The 13,245-nt window shown below is 48.2% G+C and overlaps 1 protein-coding gene across 1 annotated transcript in view; it reads left to right on the top strand.

The window, feature by feature from the left end:
- The window catches only part of SOX1 (SRY-box transcription factor 1), a 1,625-nt gene extending 1,231 nt beyond the window's left edge, over positions 1 to 394 (top strand). The window contains exon 2 of the mRNA XM_046663794.1: positions 46 to 394. Within this exon, the coding sequence (XP_046519750.1) occupies positions 46 to 394 (349 nt within the window). The remainder of the gene's footprint in view (positions 1 to 45) is intronic.
- Positions 395 to 13,245: the final 12,851 nt, after the last annotated feature.

The following is a 13,245-nucleotide window of genomic DNA, read 5'->3' as shown; positions in this document are numbered from 1 at the left end:
CGCGCAGGGCTACATGGGCGGCGCGCGCCCGGGCTTCGGGAGCCGCCCCGGCGGCGCCGGCGGCGCGCACGCCGCCGCCGCGGGCGGCGCGCACCAGAACTTGGCCGTGGCGGCGGCGGCGGCGGCGGCGGCCGCGTCGTCGGGCGCCCTGGGCGCGCTCGGCTCGCTCGTCAAGTCGGAGCCGAGCGGCAGCCCGCCGGCCCCCGCGCACTCGCGCGCGCCGTGCCCCGGGGACCTGCGCGAGATGATCAGCATGTACTTGCCGGCCGGCGAGGGCGGCGACCCGGCGGCGGCGGCGGCGGCCGCGGCGCAGAGCCGGCTGCACTCGCTGCCGCAGCACTACCAGGGCGCGGGCGCGGGCGTGAACGGCACGGTGCCCCTGACGCACATCTAGGGATGCGGGGGACACGGCGGCCCGCGCCGGCGACGCGCGACGAGGAGCGCGCGGCCCGCTCGGGCCCGGCCCGGCGCGGCCTTGCTTTTGTACAGACGTTTCCGCGTTCTTGTAAAAAGGAAGACACCCGCGACGAGCACCAGGCGACACACGCCCCGCCAACTTTCCGGGAGCTCCTGGGGACCGCTGGGCGCGGACACAGTCGTGCGTTTTAGCCTGAACTTGGGTGTTTTCTTGAGACTTTTTGTACAGTATTTATCATCCACGGACGAGGCAGAGAACCTTCTGCTCGCCCGAGGGGACACAAAGACCATGGCAAGCGAGAGGCGACTCCAACTTTTCTACCCGGCCGGCGCGCTCACCCTCACCCTCACCCCGCATCGCTTCCTCACGGCATCGGGCTGCCCGGGACCCAGCGCCGGGGCTGTTCTCATCTGTTATCGATGTAGTAAGGCAGATCCAGACACAAGTTTTTTTGTAGTTGTTACCGCTTTTTCGGGTTGGTTTGTTAATTTATACAAAGAGATTCCCCCACTCCTTTCACATGGCAGCGTCATATTCTGCGTTTTGTAAAACTTTCTGTATCTGGTTATTTCCATTTTTTGGTTTTGTATTATTTCTTGTAAACGCATTGTGAAGTTTCTATTTTAGGCGTTGCGGCGTGGGGAGGGGGACGCAGATTATGTACATAGTTTCCTAAAAAGCCTTTCTTCTAAAAACGAAAAAAAAAAAAAATCTGCCCTTAAAAATGCATCGAGTTTTGAGTCAATAAATTTTTTTAAAGCCCGGTTTTTTCCCCAGAAATTTGAAACATTAATTTTATGTGCATGTTTTATATTCTCAAAATAAATTAGTAAATCTGACGAAGGAGAAAGAGAATGTCAGCCTGAACTAACAGCGAGGGACCCACAGAGGAGAGGACACGATTTTCACCGAGCTTCAGTCAGTGGAAGGAAATGAAATTAAAATTGGTAGATTGTTCTGTAGAGTTTACAGTGGTAATATGGAACGAGAAATAATTACAGGAAGATCATTTTATAGTTTGGGCCTTCGGTGTGTTGTGGCTAACTGCGGCCCGGCTCTGGCCGGCTTTGCTCCTCCACCTGGCCCGGGGTCTGCGCCGCAGTTGGGTCTGGAGCAGGAAGGAGGCGAGAAGACCCCAATGGCGGGACCAGGCCACGGATGAATGACAAAGACCACGGCGGGGGCAGGGCCCTGCAATTAACAAGATTGCAGGTGGAATATCTGAATTTGGCTCAAGGAAACGCGATCTCTCGAACCAAAAATTACTGCAACCCAGCCCCCTCCATCCATCCTCAGCCCCTCCCTCTGGCTTATTTCTCCTTGGGAAAGGGCAAAGTGATTTTGTTGGATTTTCACACACACGCAAAATCGACCACCCCCCCCCCCCCATCCCCCGTCTGGACTGGGTTGCAAGTTGCTAACCGATGTGAATGCAAAATGAGGTGTTTATTATTCCTGACGAGATCTGAGGTTGTTTGATGCTTTAAATTTTTAATTATATTTTTTCTAGGTGTTTATCGGTACATTGCAGTTTTTTTCTGGAATTTAAAGTTTTCTGTAAAACTTTGTCTTCAAGTAATCTGACAGCATTAAATATTGCATTTAAAAGTTATGCTGTAGCAAATACGTTTTGAAATTAGTCACAACATAAAGCTGAAATTATATTTTTGAAAAGAAAATCCTTTAGGCCAGATCAAAATGTTGATTTCATCAACCCCTCATTTTCTCAACATCTTTTTTTTTTTTGTCCTGCAATGAGTGAAGACTGTCCATCCAAAAATGGGTCTATGCTAGCTAGTGGGTTAATGAGAACCAAACTCAGCCTGCATTCGAGAATAGCTTTAAGTAAAATGCTAACCTGAGGATTGACATGTGTAATTTTTTTGATAGTTTTGCTTAAACCACTCATTCCTTAAAGTGATTGAAAAAATTTCCAGAACAATGTCGCCTGCTTCTTTCTAACAAGATAACAAAGTCCCCCTCTTTTTTCTTTCCTTTTTTTTTTTCTTTTCTTTCTCTCTCTCTCTCTCTCTTTTTTTTTCTTTAGGAATCTGATCCTTTGTGAAACAGCGGTTCCTAAAAGTGTTTGGATATATGTGGATTGCTGAGCAGAACAGCGTCATGAGATAGTCTGGGAATAAAGGCCACACACAGGCCCCTCTGGGAGCCGCTTTGGGAAATTCTGTGATGCTGTGTTAACTCACCACTCAGCTTACGGGCCAGGCCACATTTGCTCTGAAATACAGAGTTAAATGGACTCTGGTTCTTTGCTAATTCCCAATCTTAGCGTCCCCCTGCACCTACTAAAGTGCAGACAGGTGTGCGGCTGGGCTCACACACGTGTGGGGCTGGGTAGTTTGTATCCATGCTCAACTATTGTCTTAGCTCATCCCCAGCATTGGGAATGTGGGTCATACTGGAAATGTTCCAGACTATGGAAGTTTTCAGTATGGGGGCCGCGGGCAGAGCTGTGCGGTCATTTCCTGGAAGGTGGGCTTACAGTTCCGCGCTTTTCCGTGTGTGCCTCAGAAACAGCTGAGATAGTCAACGCCGGGTGCCCCAAGCCACTTTTTTAAAAACCCAGGAAGATCTTAAAATAGGGATTCCTGAAATTCAGCGAATTTGTTTTGTTGATTAGAAGCACACGGAGAAAAGCAGATATAAATTCTTTAATGACTCCATTTAAAAACGGCCCGGGATGAGAGGAGTGGAGATTAGCTGGGATTCCTCTCTCAGGACGGAGGTCCTGTCACCCCAGCAGCGTTTCTGCAATTTGAACTCGTGGAGAAAACATTCCGCGAGGCCCCGGGGACGTCTCGCTCCACTGCGACCCCGGTCCTCGCCAAGGTTCTCCTCGTCGAAGTCACGAAATGAAATAGGACATGATGATTATTACACGATGGCTTCATTCACTTCCCAAACCACACGGTGGTATTTCTATCGCTTATACCAATTTTGTGTGAAAACCGGGTGGAGAAGCGGACAGGACTCGGCGGCCTTGTACAAAGTTTGCATAACTTCGCGCCCGGCGCCTGCGATGGTTCGCCGCGAGCCGGCCACTGCGCGCGCCGGTCCCTGAGCGGAGGTGGCGGGTTTGCTGGAGGGGTTTTCCCCTTGTTTCTTTCTTCCATTTTTTCCCCCCAACTCACAGGCCCTTCTCATTGTTGTTGTTGTTGTTGTTAAGACATTGACATCACTCCCGCCCCCCATCAAAGAAACCCACTAGCAGCTAGGTGAGATGTATTAATTTTAAAACCAGGAGCCGGTACAGCGCGCTGGATTCGCAGATGTGTGTCGGGTGGCGTGACTGATAGGTCTATTAAAATCGTGCACGTGGGAGAAGAATAACAGGCATATTCACGCATTTCATTTTCTGGACAAAGACTGGGCAACGCAGATTTCTCTCTCCGGAAAGCTCGGGTTAATTCGAGAAACCCATCCTGGGCCGCGGGCCCGGAAGGCGCGCCCCGGGGCGGCCCGGGCTCCCGCACCCCCCGCGCCCCACCCCCGCTTCTGCAGCCTGGCCCACGGGGCAGAGGCTCCAGAAACGTCGGCGGCAGAATATAATAATAGGTTTGATTCCTTGGAAACTTCAAGTGAAAAGCAGACTTGGCCTTGGTGCCGCTCTTCTTCCAGCGCGACTATTTGGCGGGATTGAAAGGCTGGGCGTGAAGGGGAGGGGTGAGAGGGGCGCGGGCCCCCCTGGGTGAGCAGCCCAGGGAGGTGGGCCCGGGTCCCCGTCCCCCAGTCCTGCCAGGTCGGGGCGGCGAGGGGACTGAGAGAGGGCCGGCGGGTGGGCGCGCGCAGAGGCTGGGCCCGAGAGGAGGGAACGCAGGGACCCCTCACCCTCGCCCTCTGCTCCCCGCCCCAGCCCACCTCCCCCAGCGCGAGGGCGAGGCCCCGCGGGGTCGCGGAGCTCTTCCTATCCCTCCCTTCGCTCCTCGCTCCCTCCTCGCTCCCTCCCTCCCTCCTAACCACTCCCTCCCACCCCCTCCCCGCCCCCCATCTCCTCCCCGCTCCCTCCTCCTTCCCGCCCCCGGCCCTTCCTCTCCAGCTGCGCGCCCGCCGGGACCCTGCTCCGCCCGCCCCCGGGAACCCAGCGGCGGCGGCGGCGGGCGGCGTCCCGCGCCCAGGGTGCGGGCCCCGAGTCCCCTCCGCGCGGGGGCGGCCGGGCCTGCCGGCTTCTCGATGTCGCCCTTCTCCTGCTCTGTTCGCAGTTGAGCCTCGAGCAGTGGGCGATTTCCTGGCCCGCGCTGCGCCTCCGGCTCACTTCTCCTCTCCACCTTTCCAGTACCCGCTTCCGTCTGTTACCCACTCGCTTCTCTTCCTTCATTTCCTCCTCCCCTCCTTCACTCCAGCATCTTTCCTCCCCTCCGCCTGCGCTCCGGCCTTCCCTTTGTCTCTTCGCCGCGTCCTGTCTGCCCCCAGGGCCTGCGCCCCGGCCCCAAGCCGTCCCGCTGCAGCCCCAGACGCTCCCTCTGAGTCTCGGGTCGGGTCGGCAGGTGCCCGGGAGCATCTTGTCCCTCCACGCCGTTCCCTCGGCCGCGTCCCCACGGGCTCGCTCGGGAGAGGCGTGGGGGTCCCCGGGCGCCGTCTTGGAGCCTGCGGCGCGGGCGTCCGCCCCCAACTCACTCGGGTGCAGCCTGGGCTGGGGCCGGGCGGGGTGTCAGCCGCCGGGGGATTAAGATGACTGATGCGAGGGAAGAGGGCAGAGTGGTTTTGTGTTTAAAGAGAGCAGGATTAGTAGAGAGAAAGTCCTGACCCGGGGTCAGCTGCAAGTCAAACCCTTTTACAATCAGCCGGCGGAACAAGCACGTCTCGGGGCCGGGCAGCAACAAGTGGAAGGAGGGGGGAGGGGAGGGGGCCGGGCTGGAGAGCGGGCTGAGGGCAGCGGGAGATGGGGAGACCGGCACCCCCGGGGTTGGGCGAGTGGAGGGCGGCGGGAGATGGGGATCCTGCACCCCTGGCCCGAGCCGGCACTGGAGGGGCCAGCGCGGAGGGGGCGCTGGTGTCGCGGATGACGGCGGTGTGTGCTCGGAGTCTGCAGGGCGGGGTCAGTCATCAAGTTCCTTCGCCCTCTCCAGGATGCCCGAGTCTCCCGTTTCCTGGGCCGCTCCTCCGGTGGGAGCCTGGGGAGAATGCTCCGGCGGCTCTCTGCTCTGGAGGCTCTGTCTTACGAACGCAACCCTGTTTCCCTAAGAAGCCCAAACCGAAAGACCAGGTCCTTGGTCGCCCTGCCTCTCACGTACTTGCCCAGGCTCTCCAGGAATCATCGTCTTACTTAGGTTCTTGCACACCTTGGGGGGGGGGGGGGTGTAGCAGTATTGGGGGCGATGAAATATATTAAGGTGTTTGTCACTGGACTCCATTCTCCTTCGGGGGGAGGAAAGAGGCACTAATTTGGGTCACAAACTTGCGGGGGTCCTCAGGGAGTGAAATCCACAGGGCTCGCCTGAGAAGTAAGGGGAACTGGAGTTTGGGGTGAAGGGTGACAGGCGAGTCGGGACAGAAGGAAAGAAAGCAGATACATTTGTCTTCGTCAGCACTCAGGTTGGGAGTTTGTGCTGAAATAACACCATCAAGAGTTTTAACAAATAGGAAACATAGATCAGGAACCCATACAAGTGATATATTCAAAGATAGAAAAAGTTCATCCATTTTGATAGTTTTTTAAAAGAACAGGCTTGTCATATTTTCTTCTAAATTAGCTTTTCGACTTTAAATAGGAAAACACCAACACCAGACAGAGAGAGGGGGAGAAAGCAGTTTTAAAAACAACACGAAACAAATACCTCCCAGTGGACCCACGCACATGCACAGGCGCCCCTGGGTGCCCGGGCACTACGGTGCTAAATGGGCTCCCGGTTCAAAAGCAAGTTACAGGCTGCCACTTGGTAAGTTGCTAAATGTAACCTATGGGGAAAATTTGTCTGGGGCTGAAACTCTGGACATTGTGAGTAATTCTGAATGCCCTGCAGGCAGCTCGCAAGGATTTAATTGCCCGCAGCCACTTCAGAACAACCATGTGGGTACATTAAAGACGTTGTTTGTGAAGAACAGCAGGTCATCACACGCAAAGCCTCGAAATAGTCAGCCAGTCAAATCAGTGGAAAAAATCAGCTTTTGTTAGATTTTGCAGTTTCAGGAATTAGGCATTCACTGCAGAGCTGCAGTTTTAAGAAATTGCAATGTCAGGCATGTTCCCAATGGGGAAATATTGTGAGAGTGTGGAGGAATGTAAGATTGGGTTTGACGATGGGGAAACTGACAAGAGTTATCACCCAGACATTGTTTTCTCTCCGAGCACCCCGGAAATGCTAACTGGAGATGATCTCTAGTGGCAGCAATAGCACTCTCGGTTCCTCCTACGCACTTACAAGATACACAACAAGAGCCTTTGACGTCTAAAGGACTGACCCAGGATTTCACACGATGAATACTGGAATTTATAGGGCAAGGTAACTTATAGAGATATAAAACCTATAAACAATATGGTGGCAGTGTCAAGATCGACCTGAAGACATTTAGAACAGACACCAGCTTATCTTTTTATTTCTAAGCAACAGAATAAGAGGAAATCTAGGTGAGCATGTTTTAACCTAGGAAAGGATTTAGAAATTTCATACCTTTGAGTCATCCAAACTCTAGGGGGAAATTTCAGTCAGTGGAAAAGCCCAAACTTCAGCAGTAAATTTAACACGAACATCCACATTAGACGGAGGAGCAGGAGCTCCATTCTTTGTGGTAGAAACTGAACTGAAGAGTAAAGTTTACCCTTGTAAAAACTGGCCATTTGCATTCTCACCTCACAGAGAAATGACATACCTGTGCTCAAAGAAAAGGAAGAATCAATATGAAAAGTTAGTTGATATGGTATTTATAGTATTTCTAATCTCTCTTGAGCTGTAGTACAGGAACATGGGAAAGAATATAAGATTTGGAGCAAGATAGTATTGCAGCTGAATCCTAGGTTGTCACATGTCAGCTACATGTCCTTGGTCAAATGTCCTTATTTCTGAGTCCATTTTCTCATATGCAAAACAGAAATAATGAAAGCAACCTCATGAGGACATAGTCTGGATTCATGATCTAAGGTGTATGTGTCTCTAGCAAATAGTCATGTGTGTCTAGCCCTGAATAAATGGTCATTTGAGGTCTAAGCCTGTGTCAGCTCGGGCAGGGGAGACGTGGAGAGTGGTGACATGAAGTGCCAAATTTGGCCTAGGTGGGAGCAACGGTAATGACACAAACCAATATTCCCATTCATCCATATTAATAGGAATTTCTCTTTAGAGTTACATAACAATCGTCACATTCATTCATCTGTTAACAACATTTATTACGAGTCGCTCGTATGTCCGGGCTATCGTGTGAGCGCGTGCTCTGCGTGTGGCCTGTTAGCACTTGCTGAGAATGCGACCATTGACTGGATGGGGCTCACGGTCCAGTGGGTGAGACTGTCGCACGAGCAAGTATGATTTTGACGGCCATGGTTGTGGGACACAGGGACGTGCCAGGTGCTGCCTGAGCATTTGTGCCTAATTTGGGGGGGTCAGGGGAGGCTTCTCAGAGGGAGGGAAAGCCAGACTGGAAGCTGAGACTCCTACTTCTGCTCTGCCCCTCCCAACGGCGGGTCTTGCGGTGAGGCGTGCACACTGTTTCTGTGTGCATCGATGAAGACTGTAATAGAAGTTTGAGCAGAGTATATGAGGAAGTGCCTTGTTTGCCAGTGAATGGCTGCTCCAGATTGGCTTTGGGTCATCAGAGATTTAGACTTAGGGATTCACTAGGCCGGCGTCTCACCTTCAGGTGCATAGGACGCCAGGAGAGCCTGTTTCAAATCCAGACTGGCAGACCCAGGCCCCAGGAGGGCTGCCTCTGGGGTTCCAGCAGGACTCACGAATCTGTACTTTCTTAGGCACACTCCGGAAGATGCACAACACTTGGGAAACTTGTGTTAGGGGATGAGCCCAAATATTTTTGGGGTAAATAGCTGCTGAGACTGTGTCTAGATCATTTATATCTGAGTAGCAATTTATTATTTATAAAGTGCTCTTACTTAATTGTTCAATTTAGATGATTTTTGGAAAAAATTAAATAAGTAGGAGAAGAAAAAAATTTAAGCTGAATTATTAGAATCTTGTAAATAGAAAGGAGTGGGTGATGTACTGATTGTATTCTCCATTTTGTCGTTCTGGCTACCTGTAAACAGTTTGCCTCTCCTGAAGGGCAGTCAAGGCAAAACACAGGCGTGTACACCATACACACGTCTTGGCTTTCAAGAATGGACCATTCAAAGGACTGAGCAAAGTGGAGTGTTGTGCCTTATCAATTTCTAATTTTACCAAGTTAATTCGTATTTACATAGGCTAGGTCTGTCCAGCCCTAGTGAATGCAATATGGGCCCAAACACTCATGTCAATTAGTTCGAGTTATTTTAAAAATATTTGAAAAGTAGAAGGGCATTTAATAGTGCACATGAGATGGAATAAATTGGCTTGGTTGGAGACATCGTAATTATAATCATAATAATACTATGTTATTTAGCTATTGAGTTTTTCGATCCTGTCATCTGTAAAATGGGAATATATTGTTCTAACAAACCCTCGATACATTAAGTACTTTACATGTCTTTGAGAGAAAGAGGTTGTGCAATCAGGGGGATACCCTTATAAACAGAATAAACTATTACATATCAGCAGAATTTTATCTAGAAAGCATGCAGTTCCACGCTACGGATGTTCCGATTACTGTCAATCATAATAGCGACAGCATTCATTATATTTATAGATGCAGATCTGGATTAAGGTGTGGTCGTGGAAGAAATCAGTACCTGTTTGAATAGTACGTGAGAAAATAAGTTTTAAATAGGATATAATGAGAGAAAATGTTCTATAGAAAGAATCAAAACTATGTTGATAATTTAGGAATTTCAAAATGGCTTTTAGCTGATTTCAGGACACAGGGAAACTGTGATTCAGGAAATTTGATAACCTATGCTTTTTGACTATGGCTTTTTGAAGAAAATGACATTGTGTTTGTTGACTAAATCTCTCGTAATTTTAATGGATAAGAATGTCAATCCAGATAATCAGACCCCATGAATGGGAGGAGGAAAGAGTCTCTTAAACTCCTCATTTTGATCATTCTTACATGTTATTACTACCACTGCTGCTATTATTATTGGGACATGCATGTTCCTTGTACGCTGCCCACAACATCCAAAACTAGAGACATTGTGTCACCACATGATGTACACAGAGAGAAGAAAATCCTGTACTCAGAAAGAGAGGAGGAATGTGCTGGAACAGAGGTGTTTATATGAGAGTTAATGAGATGAAGTGGAGAAGGGAAATCCTGGGTGACTCTGAAAGCAGTCTTGCTCAGGGTCAAACATTAGACTGAGCATCTTTTTAGAAAACTGGTAGAAATTCTAGAGCTGGGAGCATTTACAACCAAAATGGACAAAAAGCTAATGAGCATATTTTAGCAATTCCTTGGCATATGAGTGTACATCTTAGAATTTTACCATCTCTAATTCTCTCTGAGTTGCATGGATTTAAATTTGATTACGTTAATTTGAGTAAAATATTAATGTAAAACCTTTTTTCTCATTTAAAAAAATAAATAAATCATTTAATCTTTCAAACAGAGAATACTACTAGAAATGTATTCTCAATTTTAAAATACTGACTATGAAATTTGGATAACAAACTAAATTGTGCGCTTACTAATGGAAACTATATACAATTCTTAAAATAATTAAACCAATACTTTATTATCCAAAATGAATACATCACCTGTAGTAACTATTTGCAGAAAACTAAAATTATATTGAAAGTCACAGCTCAAATTTAATCACATATTTGCATTAAAAATACACAATTTTAAATCAATCTATAAGCTACAAGTTCAATATAAATTTCAACAGCTTGTTTAAACTGAATTTGAAACAGTTACCATTATAATAAATTAGGTTTGAGGGAAATAGAACATTTGCAATAAGATTTTAAGAGGAAGTCTTCACTTTGGGTTTTTAAAAAAACTTAACCAAAAAACAGGCTGCCTGTCCTGCTCCCCGGTGCAGCCCACAGCCGCGTGCAGGTGAAGGCTTCCCCTGGCCAGAATGTTTCCTGAGAGAGCAGACATGACCCTGGGCGGAGACACATGTAAGCCAACATGCCCAATTTCACCAGGCTCCTGGTGACCAGGGACTGTGTCTGGCTTTTTTTTTTTTTTTCTAATTTTGATTTCACGCATCAGCACAGTCCCAGGCACCTCGTGGAGGGACAAGTATGTATTGAATTGAATCAGTAGAGCAGGGAGGAAGCAGGGACTTTAGGGGCTGGTAAGGAGCTGCCCATCAAGGAACCAGCACAGAGTGGAGTGAGCCTGCTGCACCCCAGGAGGCACCCCCCCACCCCGCCCCGTCCCGTGCATGCTCCTCCCATGCATGCTCCCAGGTGCAGGGTCAAGCTGGCCTCAGGGCATCACATAGGAGTGCTGACGAGAGAGGGTGCCTTGGGACTGAGCACTACGCCTGGCACATCAGAACGCTGGGAGCCGTACTGCCTTGTGGCTGTCGTCCTGTGGTTATTAAGGAGATACACAAAGGAAATCCAGTCCTGAGGGCAGGACACGGGTCTGGTCCTCCTGTGGCGTGGCTCTTGGACACCAGGGGATCTGTAAGTGTGAAAGATACGCACAATTATATGACGTAAATACAGACTGAGAGACTGTGGAGGCCAGGCAGCTTGTTTTCAGCTCTGAATTTCCAAGACTTGCTACACAATTTTGGCAGGTAGCAGGATGCAAGAATGTTTGTTTGTTCATCAAGTGAAGTGTTACCGTCATTGTGTTGTGTTGTGTTATATTGTATCGCATCATATTGTATCATCCTGGGCTGTTTTATTTTACGTTAAGGTAAGGTTGTCCTCAGAACCATAAGGTTAAAGACACACCGGGTGTGCAGGGCTGGTTCAGGCACCTGGAAAAGAGGCAAGGCAGGGAAAGGCAGCTGCTCTCTCAGACTGAACACTGGAAGCGTGGGGGCCCTGTGATGAGGCGCAGAGTGGGAATTTATCTCCTGCGGCTTAATCGTAGAACTAACCAGAAACCTAGGCGGGAGGTTATGGGACACACATCTTAAGGCAGTGACCTTGAGGTGGAGATAGGTCGATAGCTCGTCCCAGCCAGATCTGCCCCCAGATGCCTACCTTATTATTCTTCTCTGTAATATTCCAGACTGCAGCATGAATTTGACTGTGCAACTTGTGTGTACAAAACTGGAAATTCATTCCTTACCATTTGAGTGATGGATGTCAGTACTGTGCAGAGGAAAGCAGGTGGACACCTACACTGGGTGATATGGCAGTACCAAATGACCTGGCCCAACTTTGTCCCCTACTTCTATGGTTTCCCAAACTGTGAGCTGGGGCACACCAGGGACCCCATAGATCTGAGAGGGCAGCTCAGGATATTTTTAAATTTTGAGGAAAACACAGCAACGCTGGACATTTGGTCAGATGCCATGTGAGCTATACCTCAAGGTAGTTCATAGTCTCAACGTTCGCTTGTGGCTAAATCTCTCTTGATGACATCATATCTTCATGCAACTGGGTTTTCAGCAGTTGCTGTGTCAAATCAGTTCCTGTGGGAAAGGCGGTGCGGAGCAGGGAATGAGGTGTTGGACCCACCCTGGCCCCAAAGTTGGAGAAGCTGTGCAGTGCGGTGCGGCACTCACAAGCCGTTAATTAGCAATTGCGGTCGGTCAGGGAGGGAAGTGAAAGCATTATTTTCTTCATTCAACTTATGTAATTTTAAAAAATGACTGCTAAGTTATTGGACTTTACTTAACAAATGGAACTGCTAGATATTTCTTTTGGCCTGGGGCACTGTAAAAAAATTACTGGGACACTCATGTTATGGTAAAAATGTATACAATTCCAATTGACATTAAATTTGTAGCTTATAGATTGATTTAAAACTATGTACTTTTACTTATATTTTGTCACTACAATGACATCATTTAATGTGAGCTGTGACTTTAAATGCAATCTTATTTTTCTGCAAATAGTTACTACAGGTGATATATTTATTTTGGATAATAAAGTATTGGTTTAATTATTTTAGGAATTTTATATAATTTTTCTTAGTAAGTGGATAATTTAGCTTGTTATCCAAATTTCACACTTTTTTAAAACTGAGAATACATTTCTAGTAGTATTCTCAGTTTGAAAGACTAAAATAAATGATTTATTTATTTTTTTAATGCAAAAAAAGGTTTTACCTTAATATCTGACTCAAATTAACATAACTGAATTTAAATCTATGCAACTCAGCATTAGAGATGGTAAAATTTTAACGTGTAAACTCATATGCCAAGGAATTGCTAAACTATGCTCGTTAGCTTTTTGTCCATTTTGGTTGTAAATACCCCAAGCACTAGGATTTCTACCAGCTTTCTAAAAAGATGCTCAGTCTACTGGTTGAGCCTGAGCAAAACTGCTTTCAGAGTCACCCAGGATTTCCCTTCGCCACTTCATCTCATTAGCTCTCGTATACACAGTTCTGTTCCAGCACATTCCTTCTTTCTTCCTGAGCACAGGATTTTCTTCTCTCTATGTAAACCATGTGACAAAATGTCCATAGTTCTGGATGTTGTGGGCAGTGTACAAGGAGCATGTATGTACCAATTATAATAGCAGCCGTGGTATTAATAGTGTGTGATAATGACAGAAGGGGCCAGTCGCTCAGTGTGAGACGGTGGCGGGTGGAAAGACAGAGGAGTCAGGGTGAGTCGTCGCTATTAGCCTGAAACCAAGATG

This window comes from Equus quagga, chromosome 6, assembly GCF_021613505.1.
Source record: "Equus quagga isolate Etosha38 chromosome 6, UCLA_HA_Equagga_1.0, whole genome shotgun sequence".
Classification (NCBI taxonomy): domain Eukaryota; kingdom Metazoa; phylum Chordata; class Mammalia; order Perissodactyla; family Equidae; genus Equus; species Equus quagga.
This window is presented reverse-complemented; position numbering and strand designations above follow the sequence as displayed.